Source organism: Hyaena hyaena, unplaced genomic scaffold, assembly GCF_003009895.1.
Source record: "Hyaena hyaena isolate Hyena2069 unplaced genomic scaffold, ASM300989v1 scaffold_169, whole genome shotgun sequence".
In the NCBI taxonomy this organism is placed as follows: Eukaryota; Metazoa; Chordata; class Mammalia; order Carnivora; family Hyaenidae; genus Hyaena; species Hyaena hyaena.
In genome coordinates this window covers 1,879,274-1,900,302 of record NW_024080801.1, presented here as the reverse complement: position 1 = coordinate 1,900,302, position 21,029 = coordinate 1,879,274, and the positions used below count along the sequence as shown (strand labels likewise).

Here is a 21,029-nt window from a genome sequence, read left to right as displayed (position 1 = left end):
GCCCGCGGCCCCGTAGATCCACTGCCCTGAGCCAGAAAGAACTTGATCCCCGGTTTGGGGGTTATGCTTTTTGGGATAACGTTCATTCCAGACCCTGTTGGTTACAGCGGTGAGTATTTTAGCCTAACTTGAAGCAACTCCACTCACGGGGTGGAGCCGAACACGGCTCACGTCACAAGCAGGTCGCAGAGAGTCTGGCTGCTGTCCGCTTCCTGCCGACCTGCCGCGGGCAGCCGGCTCGTCCCCTCCGGTCTCGGGCTCCTCACCGGTGGAAGGGGGATGACACAGTCCCTTTTCCGCCTGAGTCGTGAGGTCGCTGTTGGGATGCGCACTGAAAATAACATGGCCTTGTAGGAAGCCAAGAAGTGTTACCATAATCTCTTCTTACTTGCATGGGAAGCATTTGGTTCTTTAGGAATAAAGCATTTCTTGGAAAAGATAAAATATCGATTGATGCTGTTCATGAGAGAGTTTCATTGAGGAGGCAATGTTCTGCTTTGTTAATTTCTATTTCCGGTGTTGTTTGGTGGTTGTGGTGGGGGGGAGTTCCCTTCGGTCTTCATTCCTCCTGCTCCTTCTGGAGAAGCCCTTCCGTTGGATGCAGAGGGGGCCTGATTCTGCAGCTGCAGCGCCCGGCCCGGTTCGGTCCTCACTGTGGCAGCGGTCGGTGGGCTCACTGCCTTTCTCTCCTGTCTCCTCTTTCTGGGAAGGGAATCTTGCTGTGAGGAGGAGGAGGAAAATGGGGTGGGGAGGGGTGGGGGGGTGGAGATTTTTGTGTTAAGATACGAGAGGTTAGCATGTGGCAAGCAGTAGAGAGGAAAGATGAGTGTTCTGGAGAAAGAAGTTACTGGAATGTGGTCATTGGGGGGGAGGGGTTGGGGTTCGCTGCACACAGGCCATTGCCTTGCCCCTCTGTCCAGCGGTCTTCCAGGGTGGTCTGTGGGCATGCTCTTCCCAAGTGTAGGCACTAAGGGTGCCTTGTCTTCAGAGAATTTTAAAGCAATTTTTTAAAAAGTTTATTCTGAGAGAGACGGGAGTGCAAGCAGGGGAGGGGCAGAGAGAGAGGGAGACACAGAATCTGAAGCAGGCTCCAGGCTCTGAGCTGTCAGCACAGAGCCCAACGTGGGGCTCGAACTCATGGACTTTGAGATCATGATCTGAGCTGAAGTCAGACGCTTAACCAGGTGAGCCACCCAGGCGTCCCTAAAGTAATAACATTTAAATGTTAGTCTGTTCTTTTGTTTTTTTATTATCATTTTTATCTCCCTGAGCCACCAATTCTAAACCGTGTCAATGATAAAATTACTGCCTGCACTGGAGCGGCCCACTCCCACGGATCCCCCCCCCCCACCTTCTGTGCCACTGCTGGTGCCAGCCTTCATACCAACAGGAGTGGGGCCGGGTGGGTGCAGGTGCAGTGGGCGGGCAGTTGTGGCGGAGGAAGCCGCCTTCTGGTCTTCACGTGCAATAGAAGCAAGGCCAGCGGCCAGATGGGAAGATGGGAGTGAGGGATAGAGGGGTCCGAGACGTTTGCTCACCATCCGCGGAGAGCACGCGGCCTGGAGACCGTGTGCGATTGCCAGGCGGCATTGAGAGCACTTGTGGGGCTAGCGATGGTGAGGGCCCAGCCGTGTGGGGAGCTGGGCGCGGGCACGCGGTGGGTGGAGCGCTGTGGCTTCCTGTTGCCTGCTGTGTTCCCACTGCTGTGTGGGCACGTGAGCTGTGTGTCCTGCTTCATACCAGCACCCGAGGCATTCTTACTGCCCTTCAGAGATCACCCGGCCTTACAGCATTCAGGGGTAGGGTGGGAATGTCATCTGGGTTCTTCTGGCTTCAAAGCCATTGTCCTTTCCATCATACCAATTCCTCTTGCCATTGTTAAAAATACCTCTAGCTTTTAATTATTCTTTGACCCTAAATTTAAGATTCCAATATGTACCTATAATTATCTTATCTGACTCAAAAGTGAGCGTTTTCCTACCATGTCTTCCTGCCTAGTATAATGGGATGAACTCTAATAGGCTATTAGTAAATATTTGTGAATGGTGGTACTGCTTTCAAATAGGAATTAAGTAGCTTAAAAAAATCAACAGATTCCCATTCTTCTAGTCTGTGCCAGCCCACAGAAGGCATCTTTGCTCTTGAGAAATGCTATTTTGATCAGTTTTTCCTCATACCTAATCGGAGAGAGCCTCGCTAGAGCACTTTGTGGCAGTCAGTGCGGTTCATTCATGTGAAGGCTGGGTTTCACTCTTTCATGTTGCCGTGTCGGTGCCGGAATCTGGGCTGTCGGGTTTGGGTAACGGGGGTCCGTATCAGACAGTATCTGGAAGGACAGTGGTTTTGAATTTCTGGAAAAGAATATTCTGGGGGCACCTTGGTGGCTCAGTTGGTTAAGCATCCACCTTCAGCTCGAGTTGTGATCTCATGGTTTGTGGGTTTGAGCCCCGCATTGGGCTCTGTGCTGACAGTTCGGAGCCTGGCTCTTGCTTTGGATTCTTTGTCTCCCTCTCTCTCTGCTCCTCCCACACTCACACTCTGTCTCTCTCCCAAAAATAAATGAAACATTAAAAAAAAATTTCTGGCAACTGGAGCCCCCTGAAGTTAGAAGTGAGGTGCTTGCTGTGGAGGTATCCACAAGAGGGACACACACAGTCAATTGGAGGCTGGCCATTGCTCAGAAGGGCAGTGTTCAATATTTTCCTTTGGCGATCGGAAGTGATCATTGTTTTCTTTCAGATGAAATAACACAGTTTGCTTTCCCCCCCTCACAGAGAACATCTTCATGTGCAAGTGCTGTAACCTTTTCTCACCAAGTCAGTCGGAGCTCCTCTCCCACGTCTCTGAGAAGCACACGGGAGAAGGGGTTAATGCGGATGAGATCATCATTCCCCTCAGGCCTCTGAGCACTCCTGAACCCACGAACCCTCGCAGAAGCGGAGATGGTAAGGGGCCCGGGTGCTGGGTGAGGGGGCCACGGCCACGGCCGTGCCTGCCGGTGACGATGGCGGTGATCGGCCCGCCCACCCTTTGATGTTGGGTTTCTGTTTGCTGGGCATAGAAACCCAGAACTTTCACGTCTCCAACAGTCAACAACTGTCCCGTTGTAGTCCGTTCAAAATAAGATTGTGCTTTTGAATTCACTGTACCTGGCCTCTGTGGGCACCTCTCCAGGGCCTGGCTTTAGAATGCAGAATGAAGAAAGGAAGGAATGATTGAGTTAATGAAAGGTGGTGATGGCACCCAACAGCATGAAAAACAAACTGTGAGCTTGTTGTCAGATGAGTGTGGGTCTAAGCCAGTTGTAGGACCTAGCAGCTGCGTTACCTGAGGCAAATGAGCCTCACTGTGCTCACCTGACAGATGAAGGTAAACAATCCCGTCACATGGTGGGTGCTGAGGGTCGAGTCAGATGATTTGCCATTGTCACCTTGGATGACACCTGGCACAGGAGACAATAAAGGGATGCTGTGATGACATGTGTGATTAATGTATAAGAATATGTGATCTGAGACCCCCACATTTCTGGGCCGAGCGTGTAAACCTTGAACAAGGATCCAAATTAAAGCTTTGATTCACACACACTGTCAGGTTCACAGTTGGTGTGAAGTGAGATGCATCTTGTCTGCAGCATCCAGACGTCTCCCACTGAATGGCGTCAGATGCAGCAGGTGGGTGGATTAGAGGAACCATCTGGGTCCCGTAATTGGGTCCCCACGGACAGAGACAATGTGTAGTACAGGAGGAGTAGCTGCAGATGATAGAGAAAAAAGCCCCCACAAAACTATTGTTTATGATGAGGGACAACAGCCAGTCTCCCGTGCAGAAGTACAGTCTGTGGCCATCAGTGTTCCGTCACAGGATTCATTAGCCACACAGATAACTGGTTGCTCTTTCCTGGGAATATTCAGGCTGGCATTTCTAAATAGGCCGGCTTATTGATCATCTGTCTGGCGTCGGTAACAAGGAGAGACTCCAGACAAAAATGTTTTGGTTAATGAGTCCCTCTGGCTGCTCCCAGGGAGCTCAGAGAAACACGCCTGACAGAGGATTAAGTCGTTGAGAAGCTAAGAGAAGTTCTGCTAGTCCCTGTTAGTGGCGGAAGATGAAACCGAGGAAGCCCAGCACCTGAAGCCAGTGACGGTGAATGAGGAGGATTTGCCTCCTCCTCACCAGCGGCCGGTAGAGGTGTGTCCACGGTGTTTCACTCCCATCACTGGCCGCTGTGAGAAAGCAGGACTGAGGCGGGAACTCACACATGATCACATCTCGGCTGATAGTGCACGTTTGATTCTCTTTGCTTTGCGGACGAGGAGGGGAGGGAGGTTAATTTGTCATTAAGAATCTACCCAGTAGCCTAATTAAAAACGGGCAAAAGACCTGAACAGATTCTCCCAAAGAAGGCATACAGACAACCAACAGGTGCATGACAAGATGCTCAATGTCACCACCCACCTGGGAAGTGCAGGTCAAAGCCACAGTGAGACACCGCCTCACAGCCCTTGGAACGGCTGTCCTCTGGAAGACAACAGGTGCTGGTGAGGATGGGTAGCAAAGGGAACGCTGTGTCCTGTCGGTGGGAATGTAAATTGGCGTAGCCCCTATGGAAAATACTCTGGAGGTTCCTCAAAAGGTGGTAATAGAATTACCATATGATCCAGCAATCTCACTTCTGGAAATATATCCAAATGAAATGAAGGATCTGAAAGAGATATCCACACCCCTGTGTTCATTGCAGTGTTATTCACAGTGGACAGTCTAAACATCTGTCAACAGATGAATGAATACAGAAAATCACACACACACACACACACACACACACACAGGAATATTATCTGGCCATAAAAAAGGAGAAAATCCTGCCTTTGCAACATGGACAAATTTGGAAGACACTATCCTAAGTGAGATAAGCTAAACCCAGAAAGACAAATACTGTATGATCTCACATATATGTGGAATCTAAAAGAGCTGAATTCATAGAACCGGAGAGTAGAATGGTGGCTGCAGCAGAGGGGGATGGGAGATGACGGTCTAGAGGGTACAAACTTTGAGGTGAATAAGTCCCGGGGATCTGATGTACACCATGGGGACTACAGTGGACAATATTGTATTACATACTGGAAATCTGCTGACAGAGTAGATCGTAAGTGTTCTCGTCAAAAGAGGAAAATGGTTGCTATTGTTGATTGTGGTGAGCATTTCACAGTGTATATGTACATTAAATCATTTTGTGCACCTTAAAAAAAGGATATTGTATAATCAAAGTAAAAAAAGGATATTGTATAATCAAAGTATACGCAATTTTTGTCTGTCAATCATGCGTTAGTAAAGGTGAAGAAAAAAAAAAAAAAGAATCTGCCTAACGCCAAGGCCTTCACAGTTCAGCCATGCCTCCCTCTGCCACCCAGCCTGGGAGTGAGTGAAGCGCATATGCCAGACCTCACTGTAGGTTCCCTGATGATGTTCACATTCCCCATGTCTGCCTTCCTGTTGAGCAGTTAAGATGCCTTGGCTTGTGGCGCCTGGGTGGCTCAGTCAGTTGAGTGTTTAACTCTTGATTTCGGCTCAGGTCATGGTCTCATGGGTCGTGAATTTGAGCCCTGTGTTGGGCTCTGTGCTGAGCGTGAGGCTTGCTTGGGATTCTCTTTCCCCCTCTCTCTCTGCCATTCTCTCTCTCTCTCTCAAAAATAAATAAAATAAACTTTAAAAATGAAAAAGATGCTTTGGCTTTCCAAAGAGTGTAGCTTAACAGACGGATGGAATGAAAGCTTTAATCAGGAGCTATATTGTTGCTATACCTGTGTCTGGGGTTGAACATCTGTAGACTTGGGTGAATGGATAAACTCTTTTGTAAAATTCATATGGCAGATAGAAGTCACATGGGTTAAGGTATTGAGAACTTTGAGAAAGCTTGTTACAAACCCTTAATTCTATTTTTATTCAGCTTTCCTTATTAAGACTTCTTCCTACTAAAATGAAATGTGAATGAGGTAAAAGAATTTGAATTTTTAATTTCATTTATAAATAATGAATAAATGATAAGAGAGCAGATAGATCTTCTGGAACTCCGTGCGCCAGTGTTTTATAACATATGCGTGTGCTGACTTCCACCACCCTTGCCCTCGTTACTGATGTTAGTGAAAGAGATGGCGGGCTGCTCAGGAGGCCATCCTGGGCCACACTCTTCCTAGGGATCCCTCTTTTTATCCGTCTCCCTGATAGCCAGTGCACCAGGCCCATGTTCCCGCTCTTACCTGCTCTGCATTCGTGGTCCATCACTCTGTGCAGGTGACCATGTGTTTTTTTTCCTCCTTCATTCTATTAATGTGATGATTTATATGGATGGATTTTTCATACCCGGAGTCACTTCCTGGGCTACACCCTACTAGGTGATACTGCAGAGTCCTTTTTAGTATGATGCTGGAGTTGGGTTGTTAGTATTTTGATGAAGAGATTTATGTTCAGATGCAGAGATAACTGTAGGGTCGTTTCTCTGACATCTTTGATTTTGGAATCAAAATAGTTTGTGGCCTCACAGAATGAGCTGGGAAGTGTTCCCTCCTCTTTGATTTTTGTTTTGTTCATTGTTGGCGTTGTTGGAAGATTTTTGAAGTGTTAGTGTCAGTTCTTCTGAAATGCTTGCTAGAATTGACCAGTGAAGCTCTTTAGTTCTGGGCTTTTCATTTTTGGTGGTAAGATTTTTGATTACTGACTGAATTTTTCTGATTATGTTAGGTGTACCAATATTTTTTGTTTCTTCTTGAGTTCTTTTCAGTTGTTTGTGTCTTTCTAGGAAATTTTCCATTTCATCAAAGTTGATTTATCAACTGATTTGTTGGCATGTAAATTAATTGTTCATAGTATTCCTTTAGAATTAAAAAAAATGTTTTTGGTAAGATTAATAGTAATAGTCCATCTTTCATTCTTGATTTTAGCTATTTGAGTCTTCCATCTCTTTTCTTGGTGAGTTTAGCTAAAAGTTTCAGGTTTGGTTTTATTTTTTTTTTGTTTTATCTTTTGTTTTTCTGTTTAATCTCTTTACACTCTTTTTATTTTATTTTTTGTTCTGTTTGCTGTGCATTTGGTTTGCTTCTCTTTTCTCTGGTTTCTGGAGTTGGAAGAGTAGGCCACTGATTTGGGATCTTTCTGTATTTCACAGAGACATTTACAGCTATAACCTGCCTTGTGAAGTCCACTTCCACTGTGTCCCATCAGTGCTCGTACATTGTGTTTTTCTTTTCATCATCTCAGTGTATTTCCTAATTTCCCTTATGGTCTCCTCTTTGGCCCATTGGTTATATAGGGGTGCCATTTAGTTTCCACGTATTTTTGAGCTTTGCACATTTCTTTCTGTACTTTCTTTTTTAAATTAAAATTTAATTGACATACGTTCCTACATTAGATGCAGGATGTAGAAGATAGTGATTCTATATTTTTATACATTATGAAATGATCACCATGGTGGCTCTAGTCACTATCCATAACTATCTGTGACTGTATCAGAGCTATTACAATATTATTGATTATATTTCCTATGCTATACTTTTCATCCCCGTGACTTATTTTTATACTTGGAAGTCTGTGCCTCTTAATCGCCTTCATGTATTTCACCCATCTCCCCAGCCCTCTACCCCTGGCAACCACCAGTTTGTTCTCTGTAACAGTGAGTCTTTCTGTTTGTTCTTTTGTGTTTTAGACTCCATATATAAGTGAAATCATATATTTATCTTTTTCTTTCAGACTTATTTTACTTAGCATAATACCCTCTGGGTCTGTCTGTGTTATTGTGAAGGGCAAGACTTCATTTTTTTTTTTCTTTTATGGCTAGGTAATATTCTGATGTCTGTATACACACACACACACACACACACACACACACCACACACACACATGCCACACCTTTTCTATCCATTCGTCTATTGATGGACACTTAGGTTGCTTCCATATCTTGGGTATTGTAAATACTATTGTAGTGAATGTAGATATGCATGTACCTTTTCAAATTAGTATTTTTGTTTCCTTCACTACCGAGAAGTGGAATTGGCGGATTGTAAGGTAGTTCTTTTTTTTTTTTTTTTTTTTTTAACTTTCTGAGGAACCTCCATACTGTTTTCCAGAGTGGCTCACCCGTTGCTTTCCCACCACCAGTGCACGAGGGTTCCTTTCTCCACATCCTCGCCAACACTTGTTGTTCCTTGTGTTTTTGATTTTAGCCATTCTGACAGGCAGGAGGTGTAGTTTTGACTTTGCATTTCCTTGATGATGAGCGATGTTGACCATCTTTTCATGTGTCTGTTGGCCATCCATAGGTCTTCTTTGGAAAAATGTCTGTTCAGGTCCTCTGCGCATTTTTTAATGGTTTTGTTGTTGTTGTTATTCACTTGTATGAATTTTTATTTTTAATTTCAGTACACATACTTTGTATGATTTTAATCTTTGTACATTTATTGAGACTTGATTTATGGCCTAACATGTGGTCTGGGGAATGTTCCATGTGCGATTGAGAAGAATTTATGTTCAGCTGTTGATGGTGTTAGGTTTTGCTGGTTTATAGTGCTGTCTGTGTCTTCCATTTCCTTGATGATGCTCAGATTTTATACTTGAGGAATATGTGCTCCGAGACTGGAGGAGTTATAGCACACTGAAGCTTACCTAGTCACTAGGCGGGAGAGTGAGATTGGACCCAGCTGCTCTGATGGTATTTGTGTCTTCTTAGACTGCTCTGGGTATAGTCAAATTCATACTATGAAGCTACTTTAAGAATTATTTTCCAGGGCACCTGGGTGGCTCAGTTGGTTAAGTGTCTGACTTCGGCTCAGGTCATGATCTCACGGTTCGTGGGTTTGAGCCCCGTGTTGGGCTCTGGGCTGACAACTAGCTCAGAGCCTGGAGCCTGCTTCAGATTCTGTATCTCCCTCTCTCTCTGACCCTCCCCTGCTCACTCTGTCTCTCTCTCTCAGAAATAAATAAAAAACATAAAAAAAAAAAAGAATTATTATTTTCCAGGGCACCTGGGTGACTCAGTTGGTTAAGGTTCTGACTCTTGGTTTTGGCTCAGGTCATGATCTCATGGTTTGTGGGTTCGAGCCCCCACATTGGGCCCCATGCTGACATGGATCTTACTGGGGATTCTCTCTCCTTCTCTCTGCCCCACCCCACTTGCATGCTTTTATGCTTCCTCTCTCAAAATCAATCAGTAAAAACTTAAAGGAAAAAAAGAATTATTTTCCTTTATTAACTAATTTACTTTTGACCTAAATTTTTCTTGAGCATGTTTTCTCTCTGTCTTTTTTGGTGTATGTATACTGGAAGTTGCCTGTACAGTTTAATTTTTAAAAGTATTTAAGACTTTAATTAAACTCAGACTCTTAATACAAGCAAATTTCTTCTAAAGTCTTTCATTAAGAACTCCAAGTCTTTCTTTTTCTCTCAATGCGAGTCCATACTATTTGAGGCTTCTAGAAGCTTAGTTTCTCTCCAGTGATTTCTATTCAGGCTTAACCTTCACAATTCATTTTAAGTTGAGAGATACTTGAAATGGTTTAATTAAACCTTTCACTGAGCAGTAATTGATTTATTATTTTGGTCTCCCTTTATAACATGAAGGTTCCTAAATCCTTTGGTTTATTTTATAGCCTTTTAATCTTTTTTGCTCATGTAGGAAGTGGTCTGCTTTAGAGCCTTTCATTTTCTCCCCTCTTCCTAATCAAGTCTCTGGCTGTGGTCCAAGAAGAAACTGCCTCGTGGAGAGAATGTGTGCGTGTGAGTGTTGGTTGTGTCTTTGAACGTGTGTGGGTGTGTGGGCGTAAGTGATGGGTGTGTGTGTGTGCGCACATGTGTTCATCCTGATGGCAGCTGGGGCAGGAGGGCTTCCTAGAGCTGGAACTCATGCGGGTCTCAGCCTTGTTTGGGCTTTTTCATTTTCTTCCACATTCATACCTTCCACAGAAACTCTTCTTATCTCTTCCTTCCCTCCCATCCTGCTTCATTCAAGAAACTTTTTAAAAAATATTTATTCACTTTTGAGAGAGAGAGAGGAAGAGAGAGAGAACAAGCAGGGGAGGGGCAGAGAGAGGGAGACACAGAATCCGAAGCAGGCTCCAGGCTCTGAGCTGTCAGCACGGAGTCCTATGTGGGGCCCAAACTCACGTGAGATCATGACCCGAGCCGAAATCGGACACTTAACCAACTGAGCCACCCAGGCGCCCCTCGCTTCTTTCTTCAGTAGCCATGCAGCTATTACCAGGCAGGGTGCTGGGCGCGGGGGGCCTCTGCCTGCTGGGTCCTCCTCCTGGCTGGTGGGTGCAGGTGGGCAGAGAGGCGGCTGTGCAGTGCAGGGGGGAAAGCACTTCTCTGGGCTCAAGATCGGGCTGCTAAAAGGGGGTCACAGAGTCGAGTCTGAGGGTGAGAGGAAGCTTCCTACAGGAAGTTGGCATCTAAATTTAAATGTCTGTGTTGTCTCTTTTGGACAGCTGCCACCAGTGAGGTCGTGCTGAGTGTCCGTAGGCGTGTTGCCGTTTCAGAAACCACCGAACCCTGAGCCCTCCCTTGTTCTCTGGTAGGCAGCGTGGGGGTGGTTAAGGAGCACCCATCTTGGGCAGGCTCATTCCAGTTGTGGAGCTTTCATGTGACAGCCATGGCTGTGGCCGGCCCACGCGTGCTTTTGTGCAGATTATGAAAAGGCGCCCCCATTCTGGGCTAGTGAGTTGTTAGTAACAGGCTTGCTTTGTGGGTGAACCAGCCCGAAGTGCGATCAGGGCTGAGGCAGCCGGGGCCACACTGCCCCTCGGCTCATGGAGGATGGCCCAAGGATCGCCTCCCTGCCTGCCCTTCGAGGGCACAGCTGCGGAGACCCCGTGCTGGCCTAGGGAAGTGGCTCTTGTCATCTGTCGAAGGGAGAGAAGATGCCGGCCTTTATTTTTGAAGAGGTTATGGGACAAATACATGTTCATACTTAGTGCCTTCATACGTGGTGAGTGCACGAAGCACCTCACGTCTCCAGCGGCTGTAGCTGGGTGACACCGTCACCACTTTCCTGCAGAGGGCGGAGGAGAGGTCAGAGCGTATTAGTTCTGAGCTCCGGAATTAAGGGAGCTGACACAGGAGTGACATTCACGGACTCGGAGGCAAACAGGGGACTTAAAGCCTTGCTCTGCCTCTTATTTTTTCTGTGTCTTGCAGCGGATTGATCGATCTTCTTAAACCTCAGCATCTTTTTCTGTAGAATGGGAATAATACCAGTGGTCCCCACAGACATTTGATGGAAATGCACGTGAAGTGCTCTGCGTGGTACCTGAACTCCACGTGCTTAATAACCCCTCATTGTTGCTGTTGTTGGTGTGACATTTCCACACCGTTGCTGGTAAATCCGCGGGGAGCAGGCCGGGGGTGCCTTGCCTCTCTGGTGCCTCGTGTTCCAGGGCCAGCCATGATCTGTCCCGTGAAGGGGACGCCACGTTCCCCATAAACCTAAAAAGCTCACACTCCAGAGTTTCTGATAAATAATTCATCATCTTCCCATTGCTTCCTGGGCTCGTTGGAAGGAAATGTCAGGGGACTGACTGTCAGGCCCAACAGTGGTAAGAGTTTCACGATTTTCCTAAACTCTTGACTTGGAGTGATGCGACTGAGCTGTGGAGTGAGGGCGCTGGCTTTCTTCCTAGTCTTCAGCACAGTGAAACGCGACACCCCGCATTCCGCGTTGGCTTTCTTGGTGCGTGAGAAACTCTAAAAGGAAGAAATTAAGGGAGAAGCGCTGAGGAATCCCATGATCTGACAGCCGCCCGGTGAGAGAGTAACAGTTCCTTCAGGGACATGGTCCATGTCAGAGTATAAATGAGCGTGGCCTTAATAAGCAGCCATTGTCTGTAGATCACCTTCTACGTACTACACTCAGCATCTTTAGGGATTGCTTTTATTTATAAGTGACTATAAATTGGGACAGTTTTATGTTTATTTTTCATATTAGAAACGGAAGCTCAGGGGATGGAACTCAGGCGGCCTTTCTCCCAGCTGGGGTTCTCTTCACTGCACACAGTGGCACCTTTAAGGTGTTGAGCACCAACCTGTGGGCTACATGACTCAGTGGAAAGATCGGAGTGGGGAGAGGGAAACCCGGACTCTGGCTCTGTGAGCGCAGCAGCAGGTTCTGGAAAATGTGCCAAGTGCCTTAAACCTTTGAGTCCCTCCTTTCTTTTCCTATTGAGGAAATTACATTTGTTACATCCATCTCTTCAGGCTTTTATGAGGATAAAATGAGATAATAACTGGGAAAGTGCCTTGCACACTTGAGTGATGTACAAATAAAGGGCTCACGTTATTAGATTTTTAGTAACATGGAGCTATTTTTTTTCACGGGGCCCATGTTGTCTTCTGATTGAATTTAAAACCCTTGGCTGATGTTTCGAGTCCCTTGCTAGTTCTGGCATTGGATTCTCTGGCTGTGAGGAAGCTGTCCCCCAACGGTGGTTTTAGGACAGGGTTGAAATGATGCATGTTGGCCCGCCCCTTTCTTCCTTTTGAAAACTGTGGATGCAAGAAATGGCCTCCTGTCATCAAACAAGTGATCAATGTGTATTTTACCTATTCAGTGGCGACTATGTCTCCAGTCCTATTTGTGATTCTGAGGGCCCTGGGATTCAATCTTGGATGTGTGACAGAGCTGGGGAGACAGGAATGCACACAGTCCTGAGGCTGTGTCGTGGCTCGCGTGCCATGTGTGGCTCATACTGTTGACGTGAGACCAGCTGGGGAGGCCTCGTGGAGGAGGACCTGAGGGTTTGAACTGGGGCCTGGGGTCTGACTGGGGTGCAGGAGGTGGGCACGGACACGGGGAGAAGTACAGGTATGAGAAAATTGACTGCGCTGACCTGTGCAGATTTCGGGAGGTCTAGAACACTGCCCAGCAGTTGGGAGAGAGCCCAGCTGTGTGTGTGTGTGTGTGTTGAGCCATGTGAGAAAGGACCGAGAGAGCCAGGTCTGAGTGTTGTGAACGATGGAAAGTTCTACGGTGAGGGCGCAGCAGTGAGACAAGGGGTGGAGGCAGAGGAAGACGGGAGCAGGAGGCTGGAGGCCCTGTGAAGGTATCTAGGTGACAAGAAGCGGAGGGGGTCCCGTGGGCCGATGTCCTTGGGACAGATCACAGAGACACGGGACAGAGGGACTCACGGAGGAAGAAGGGGACGGAAAGGAAGCCAATTCCAAGGTCTGGACCGCGTGGTTCCAGGATTTTGCCTGCCAGGCCCGGGTTCCTGGCACTTCCGCAGGGGCGGGGCTGGGGTTCCCGGCACTTCCGCAGGGCGGGACCCGGGGTCTCAGCACTTCTGAGGGCCGCCAGTGGTTCCCAGAGCAGAGGCAGCTCCTTTCCAGTGCTCTGAAGTTATTCCAAGTTCACTCATGAATATTTAATCTTTCGCCAACTTACTGGTCTTGAGCATCTGCATTATGGATGTGGCAAGATGTCAGATGAGTTTTGTCACCACCGTGTTAGAGGTTTTCATGGCTCTCAAGGCTGATTCCGTGTCCGTCCCGTGACATCCAGATCACGCACCGCTCACCCGTTTTATCCACTGGGATTTATCGGTGCCTGCTGTGGGGGACACCAGGTTAGGTGCCAGGGGCGGAGGGGGGTTAACAGGCAGTGAGGACCAGAGCTCTGCCTGCAGGGAGTCCCCCAGGCACGGACCTCTGCGAGCAGAGTCGCACACGTCGTGGCACCCTGCAGGCCGCTGTCACGTGCAGTGACTCTTCTCTGAGGAGGGGAGCCTGGGTGCCCTGCCGCAGTGAGTGTGCTGAACCCCAGGTGAGGGGTGCAGTTGCCCACAAGACTGCTGACCCCAGCCACAAGTTTGGGGGTCCCCGGGACCACCCTCACTCTAACCAGCTAGCTCCAAATCCGGGGGACCCCAAGGGCTCTCTCCACTTCCATAATTTACTAGAATGACTCACAGAACTCAGGAAAGTGCTATACTATGATTACCATCTTCTATGAAAAGTGTACGAGTCAGAACCAGACAAAGGGAGAGATGCAGGGGCCAAGTCGAGTTGGGAGGGTCCGAGGTGTGGACCTTTTGTCACCCTCTTCCCCCTGGGGGGTCCCAGACGCCCTTGCATTTTTGGGGCTGTCATGTGTGGCAGGACCGGAGTATTTCCAACCAGGGACGCTAATCTCAGCCTTCGGTGTCCAGAGGTTTTAGGGGGGCTCAGTGACCCACTGTCTGTGTGGCTGGCCGCCAGGCCTGGGCTCCTCCTGTCGGTTCGGATGAAGACCTGTTTCCGGTTCCACCGGAGGTCAGAGCCAGTATGACTTGTCGCAGGGCCCGTCATAAATCACTTTGTTAGACCAGGCAGACAGGCACCCGTGTCGGGCAGGACCTTCCGGGGGCCTGGAGGGCACCCCCAGGAGCCCAGGGCAGAGGCCAGACGTCTTCACATAGCTGCGTCCTCACAGAGCATTTCAGAGGGGGGACATCAGGCTGTCCGCACGGCGGGTGCAGAGTCCCTCTTCGCGGCTAGGCCAGCACCACAGGCGTCCGTAGGTGTCCCGCAACGTTTCCGCCACTCAGCCGACGAGACACGCGGTGTGTGTGTCATGGCCTCTTCGCCACGCCTCCTCTGCCGTTCCTTGCCGCTTCAGTAACTTGCACGAGGTCGTGCTGCGGTGACAAAAAGCAAGGAGAACAGTTTTCATGACTGTGAGGTAAACGGTGTGTCCCCACTGCACACAGTCCTTCCCTCGCCTCCCCTCCGGCCTCCCGCACACATCCCCTGGGCCTTGTGTCTACACAGCTGTTTTCCTCAGTAAACCCGTACGGGTGATGGGATTGAAGTGTCTTGTGCCCTCTTTTGTTTCATCTGGTCTCTTTGCCTTCCTGTCATTAAGTGCTTTTCCCTCCGCCACTACCCCTAGCCCCCGTCTCCAATGCGCCCCCGATGGTGGGAAGGCAGTGACTGTGCACACTGCAGCCGTGGCTCTGTGTGGCTCTTGTCTGTTCTCATCCGGCCTGGCCCTGTGGCTCCACAGAAGCTCTGCCCCTGCAAGGCACCCCCCCCCCCCCGCCCCAGGTCTGCCCCCACTCCAGTGCGCCATCTCCCTGAGTTCTTGGGGACCTTGCGCATCCAAGCAGGCTCCTTTGTCCAGATGCAATGTTATCAAGTTGCTTGTTCCCTGCGGACTCTGCTCCAGAACTGTCCTGCCTTCCTCTCCCCCATGGTTTCCCTGTCGGATCTGGGAGCACAACAACCCACTTAGCAGGTCCTTATGGGAGTAGCCATGGGCAGCATGGGTGATGCTTTCCTATGCAGGGACGGGCCCTGAAGGTACTACCCTCCGTACATCACCATGTTCCCCGGGGGGTGGTGCTGCAGCCTAGGGCCCCTCTGCTCTTCTGCCGCTCAGCTTCAGAGGAAAGGACGGCCAGAGGTGCTGTACTGAGGCAGGCACCTGTCATGCGGGGTCCCCCGCCTGTGCTGGCTTTCTGCGTGGCATCGCTCAGGGTACCTGAGACCACGCTGCCCCGCCTTCACATGAGCAGCAGCAGGATGCTCCCCGACCCCACTCGCCCGTCCTACTTCCTGCCTTCCTGCTGGAGATGAATGCCTTAGAAATGCGTGCTCATTAAGAAGAAAGACAAGTTGAAAAATGGTGTGAAGCTTGCTCCAGAGAAGCTCCGAGCCTGCTCTCCAACTCACCAGGTCGCTAGGAAACTTGAGAAATGTTGCTATTGTCTTTAGTCCTGTAATTGGTAGATTTAGATTGTAATTATTTTTTCTCTGTTTTGTCAGAACAATTTGGCTGTAATAATTATGATGTCTTGAAATAATCTGAATAGTTGCGCAGCTCGTTATGAGCGTGAGAAGCAGAGCGGCCTTTGAGAATCCTTTGCAAAGAAGTTCCTAAGCACTGTCTGAGAACTGGGTGTAAAGGGAGCTGCTGGCTCACTCGGAGTCTGATTTGCGAACCGGGCAGCTGCCGGTCACCTGTCAAAATCATCCCCACTTTACGAAAGAAGCACATGCAAAGCACATGCTTTGATCACATCGTATTTTTAATTTTTTTTTTTTATGTTTTATTTCTGAGAGACAGAGAGAGACAGCATGAGCAGGGGAGGGGCAGAGAGAGAGGGAGACATAGAATCTGAAACAGGCTCCAGGCTCTGAGCTGTCAGCACAGAGCCCGATGTGAGGCTCGAACCCACGAACCACGAGATCATGACCTGAGCCGAAGTCGGACACTTAACTGACTGAGCCACCCAGGTGCCCCCCATTGTATTTTTAAAGGGGAGTATTAGAAAATCGATTCTGTGTTAGCATGTGGATGCAAAAGTAGGAGCACTAAAGGTACTGTCTGCAGCTGTTAATTTTTGGAACCACTTCAGACTTTCTGTTTTTAATAAAACCTGAAACTGAGCACATTCCCACATTTGGAAGTCGAACGTGTGCCCTGCACTGTCACCTCCTGTGACGACGTTGTGCCCTCTTGTTTCCTTGGTAGAGTTTTCGGTCATGAAGAGGAAGAGAGGCAGGCCGAAGGGGTCCACGAAGAAGCCAAGTGCCGAGGAGGAGCTGGCAGAGAGCGTCGCCAGTCCGCTCGAGGGCAGCCCGCCGGCCCCGGAAGAGGGGAGCAGCCCGGCTCCGGGCAGCTTGGAGTGCGGCCAGTGCCGTCGAAAGTTCTCCAACCCTCGCCAGCTGAGGAAGCACGTCTGCATCATCGTGCTGAACTGGGGTGAGGAGGATGGGGAAGCAGGTACGGTGCCCGCGGGCCGGACACGCCGGTTCCTTGTGAAGACGTGTAACTGCTGGCATCCCTTTGTCCTGGGTCAGTTATTTCAAGGAGGATAGAGCGTTTTTATACACGTCTCACCTTTTTGGAAAAGGCCCCGTTTGTGAGCCAATCACTGTTACTGTCCATGATGTGTGAATTGAAGGTGTCATCTGTTAGGTGGTGCCCACGGAGTGCGAGTCCCAGGGGCACATCAGCGGGTGCCTTGGGCTGTGCAGAGAGGGTAAAGCACAGTGTCCCCTTGGTGAGCGTATGTCCTGGGGAGGACAGCAGGGTTGTGCATCCCAGGGTGTTAACAGGGGATGAACCATCGGAGGGGAGGCGGCCTTCTGATGGGGGGCTAGGAGGGAGCCTGGTGTCACGGTGTACGTGGCATTGGCATTAATGGGGGCAGTTGTGAGCAGAAGTGCAGGCAGTAGGATGCTCGGGGCCCCTGGGAGGGCCCTTGCTGAGCCAGTGGGGGTGGCGGCTAGGTTGTGGCAGCTTCTGGAAGGGAGCAAAGAACACTGGTGCTTCCCCCACATCTGTTCCTGGCTAGGCTTCAGCTCTCAAGGAACTTCTTTTAGGGGCGCCTGGGTGGCTTAGTCGGTTAAGCGTCCGACTTTCGCTTAGGTCATGATCTCGCGGTTCGTGGGTTCGAGCCCCGCGTCGGGCTCTGTGCTGACTGCCAGCTCAGAGCCTGGAGCCTGTTTCAGTCTGTGACTCCCTCTCTCTCTGACCCTCCCCTGCTCACGCTGTCTGTCTCTCTCTCTCTCTCTCCCTCCTAGAAATAAAAATAAAACATTAAAAAAAAAAATTAAAAAAAATATATATATATTTGTTTAGTTTTGAGAGAGAGAGAGAGAGAAAGAAGCGGGGGAGGGGCAAGAGAGAGAGGGAGACAGAGGTTCCGAAGCCCGACTTGGGGCTCGAACTCACACTGTGAGACCATGACCTGAGCTGAAGTAGGATGCTTAACCAACGGAGCCACCTAGGCATGCCTGAAGTAACTTCTAGAAGAGGCTGAAGGACGTCTGAAGGTGAGCGCGGACTGCTCTCCCTGCGGTGGGGCAGGTCTTCGGGGCAACCCACCAGGAGGAAGGAGCTAGCGGGACTGCGCTGGCGAGGAGGGCCTCTGCCGCTTGCCCTGCTGTTGTCTGGGTCTTGTCCGCATGTGAAGTCTTCAGACTTGGCCCAAGAATTTTGCTTCTTAGTGTGTTTTGTTCTGTGCTGAGCTTGTTACACGGGAGACAGTTTTGGTTAAAATGTAGGCTTTGGACTATGGCAGCCAGGGTTTGAACCCCAGCTCCTCCAGGCCATACTGCCTTCCTTCTGCCTCAGTTTCCTTATCTGTAAAATGGGAATAGGACACAGCACCCTCTCATATGGTTGCTTTGAGGATTGAATAAGGCGGGACTTACAAAGTGCTTAGAACAGGACCTGCATTTGAAAAGTGCTCAACAAAATTAGCTATAACTGTTACTCATCGCAGTCGGAAGCAGTACTATCACTGTCTTCCTTCCTGTTTTATACATAAGGCTAGCTAGACGGGGCCATCAGGTTGTTTGTCCAGGTGCTTTAGTTAGCAAGGGAACCTAGTCTTGGAAGCTCAATTCTCAAGTGTCTTTACTAGAAACATCTCCCAGCACTGAAGCAAGACATATTGTGGGCATAACTGAGTAACTCATCACCTGATACTTACCAGCCATCTAGGTTGATGGCCAAGGCTCCTTGCCAACATCTGCACAAACTATAGGAAATATAAAATGTTCTTTCCTTCAAAGAATGGCTCTCAAGGTGACTACGTGAACCTCTCTAGGCTGCACAGGCTAATGCAAATAACGGACCAGCGATCAACAGGATAGGGCCCCGGGAAGACGGCTGTCCGCCGCGGAGCCCACGTCTCGCTGTGGGGGACATGTAGGCAGGAAGCGCTGGGGCCTCAGAGCCTGATGCCCTGTCGGCAGATACAGATGCTTTTAGAAATGAGATGGTTGAGGGAGGAAGGATGAGGATCAACCTCCCTGTCCCTGAAGTGCTGATTTCTGGTGGATTTGTCAACCACTGGCCCTGGGTTATGGGGCTGTCCCCTCGCCCCAACCCTGTGTACAGCCCCCACTCTCTTTGTCTCACAAAGAGTGAATGGTTAATGGTGGTGGCATGTTTCTTTGTTCATTAAGTCTTTTAGTTTAGTCCCGGTATAGTTCACAGTGTTATGTTAGTTTCAGGTGTGCCGTGTAGCGAGTACACGTCCACACAGCACCCGGCACTCATCGCAAGTGCAGCCCTCGGTCCCGCCACCTGTTTCCCCAGCCCCACCCGCCTCCCCTCTGGCAGCCATCCGTGTGTCTTCTGGAGTTAAGAGTCTGTTTCTTGATTTGTTTCTCTTTTTCTCCTTTGCTTGTTTTGTTTCTTAAATTCCACATATGAGTGAAATCAGATGGTATTTATCTTTCTCTGACTGACTTATTTCACTTAGCATAACACCCTCTACCGCCATTCATGCTGTTGCAAATGGCAAGGTTTCATTCTCTTTTATGGTCGACTAATATTCCGTTGAGTATATATGTATGTGTGTCTGTACACACACACACACACACACACACACACACACACACACGCACACCACCTCTTCTTTATCCAGTCATCAATTGATAGGCGCTTGGGCAGTTTGCATAGTTTGGCTATTGTGGATACTGTCGCCATACACACAGGGTGCGTGCGTCCCTTTGGATTAGCGTCTTTGTATTGTTTGGGTAAACACCCAGCAGTGTGATTGCTGGATCACAGGGTAGTTCTGTTTCTGACTCTCTGAGGACCCTCCGTACTGTTTTCCAGAAGGGCCGCGCCAGTCTGCGTTCCCCGCGGCGCTTGCATCTTGACGACAGGGCCGTAGCCTTCAGAGCGGCCCTGTTTGCACCTGCCTGAGTCCCGGGAATCTGAGTCTCTCGGGCCATTCAGTGCTGTCTTTTTGAGGACCTGTTTTGCTTTTGTGCCTTTACATGATTTATCCCGCCAGCTTCCTCCTGAGAGACCGCTGGGCTTTCTGCACAATTAGGGCTGGAGTTTGGGGGTCTCCTTCATAAAACATGCCTGCTACTGCTTGCTGCAGATGTCAGACCTGGGTCTAACTTGGATGCAGCCCGAGGAGGTGAGTGAGATCTGTGCAGTGTCTGCGTTGCCCTCAGGGTTTTCTTCCCGAAACAAGGTTTGCAGTGTCTCCCCCTCAGAGTAAAATGCCAAGTCCTCTCCTGGGCATTGAAGGCCCTCAGCAAAAAGATCTTTCTGTGGAGCTCGACGGCATTATTTTTCTGTGTCGTGGTGATCTCTGCTGATCAAATTTAGGTCACTGCCAGTCTGCTGTTGTTGTAAATAATTGCTTTCATAAGTACTTCTATATACGTGTGTATATGTGTGTGTGTGTGTGTGTGGACTTATGTTGTTACTTTCATATGATGAATTCCTAGAAGTGTAACTGCTGGGTCAGGACTTATAGTACATGTTGCCAAACTCCCCCCTCAAAAGCTCACACCAATTCAGATTCCAAAAGTGTCTGACAGTACTTATTTTTTTTTTTTTTTAAATACTTGAAATGATGGAGAAAGTACTAACAGGAAAATAACAATAATCTGGAATTTCACTGCCCAGGTATATTGACTATTATACCCTATAAAGAAGAGAAGGGAGAGCCTTCTCTGTTCTGTGTACACATATATTTTTTAGAAACGGGGTCATGCATCGTGTTCTGTGATCTCTTTTTCACTCACTAATGTAGCTGATAAATTTTTAATGTCAATATTTTTTATTTAACAAGCTGTTTTCTAGCACGTTCTGGATACTCTGTATTTACAGCTGTTAGCTCCTATATTCTCATAGCAACTTTAATAGGCACTATTGTTACTCTCATTTTGTAGCAGAGGATACTGGGGCACAGAGACATTCAGGAGTTTGCATACAGGCAACACAGCCTGTATGTGGTTGGTCTGGATTCTTAAGCCACCGTGGTGTGGCGGCTCTGTATGCTTCCTGACCCAAAACAATCAGTAAATGCAGATTTTTTCATTTTTAAAGGACACCCAGCATTTCATCGTGTGCATGGGCCATACATTTTCCTTCATCCATTTTCCATTGATTGACTCTCAAGATTGTTTTTCATTTTTCTTCCTGATTAAAAAACAAAACAAAACAAAAAACAAACTCTACTCGGAGGACACCTGAGTCAGTTAAGCGTCCAGCTTTTTTTTTTTTTTAATGTTTATTTATTTATTTT

At 48.6% G+C, this 21,029-nt stretch overlaps 1 protein-coding gene across 3 annotated transcripts in view; it reads left to right on the top strand.

Moving 5' to 3' along the window:
• The window catches only part of ZFAT (zinc finger and AT-hook domain containing), a 196,780-nt gene that overhangs the window by 28,363 nt on the left and 147,388 nt on the right, over positions 1–21,029 (top strand). For all 3 annotated transcript variants that reach the window (XM_039240202.1, XM_039240201.1, XM_039240203.1), the window contains exons 2-3: positions 2,775–2,945; positions 16,493–16,744. In XM_039240202.1, the coding sequence (XP_039096133.1) occupies positions 2,775–2,945; positions 16,493–16,744 (423 nt within the window). The remainder of the gene's footprint in view (positions 1–2,774; positions 2,946–16,492; positions 16,745–21,029) is intronic.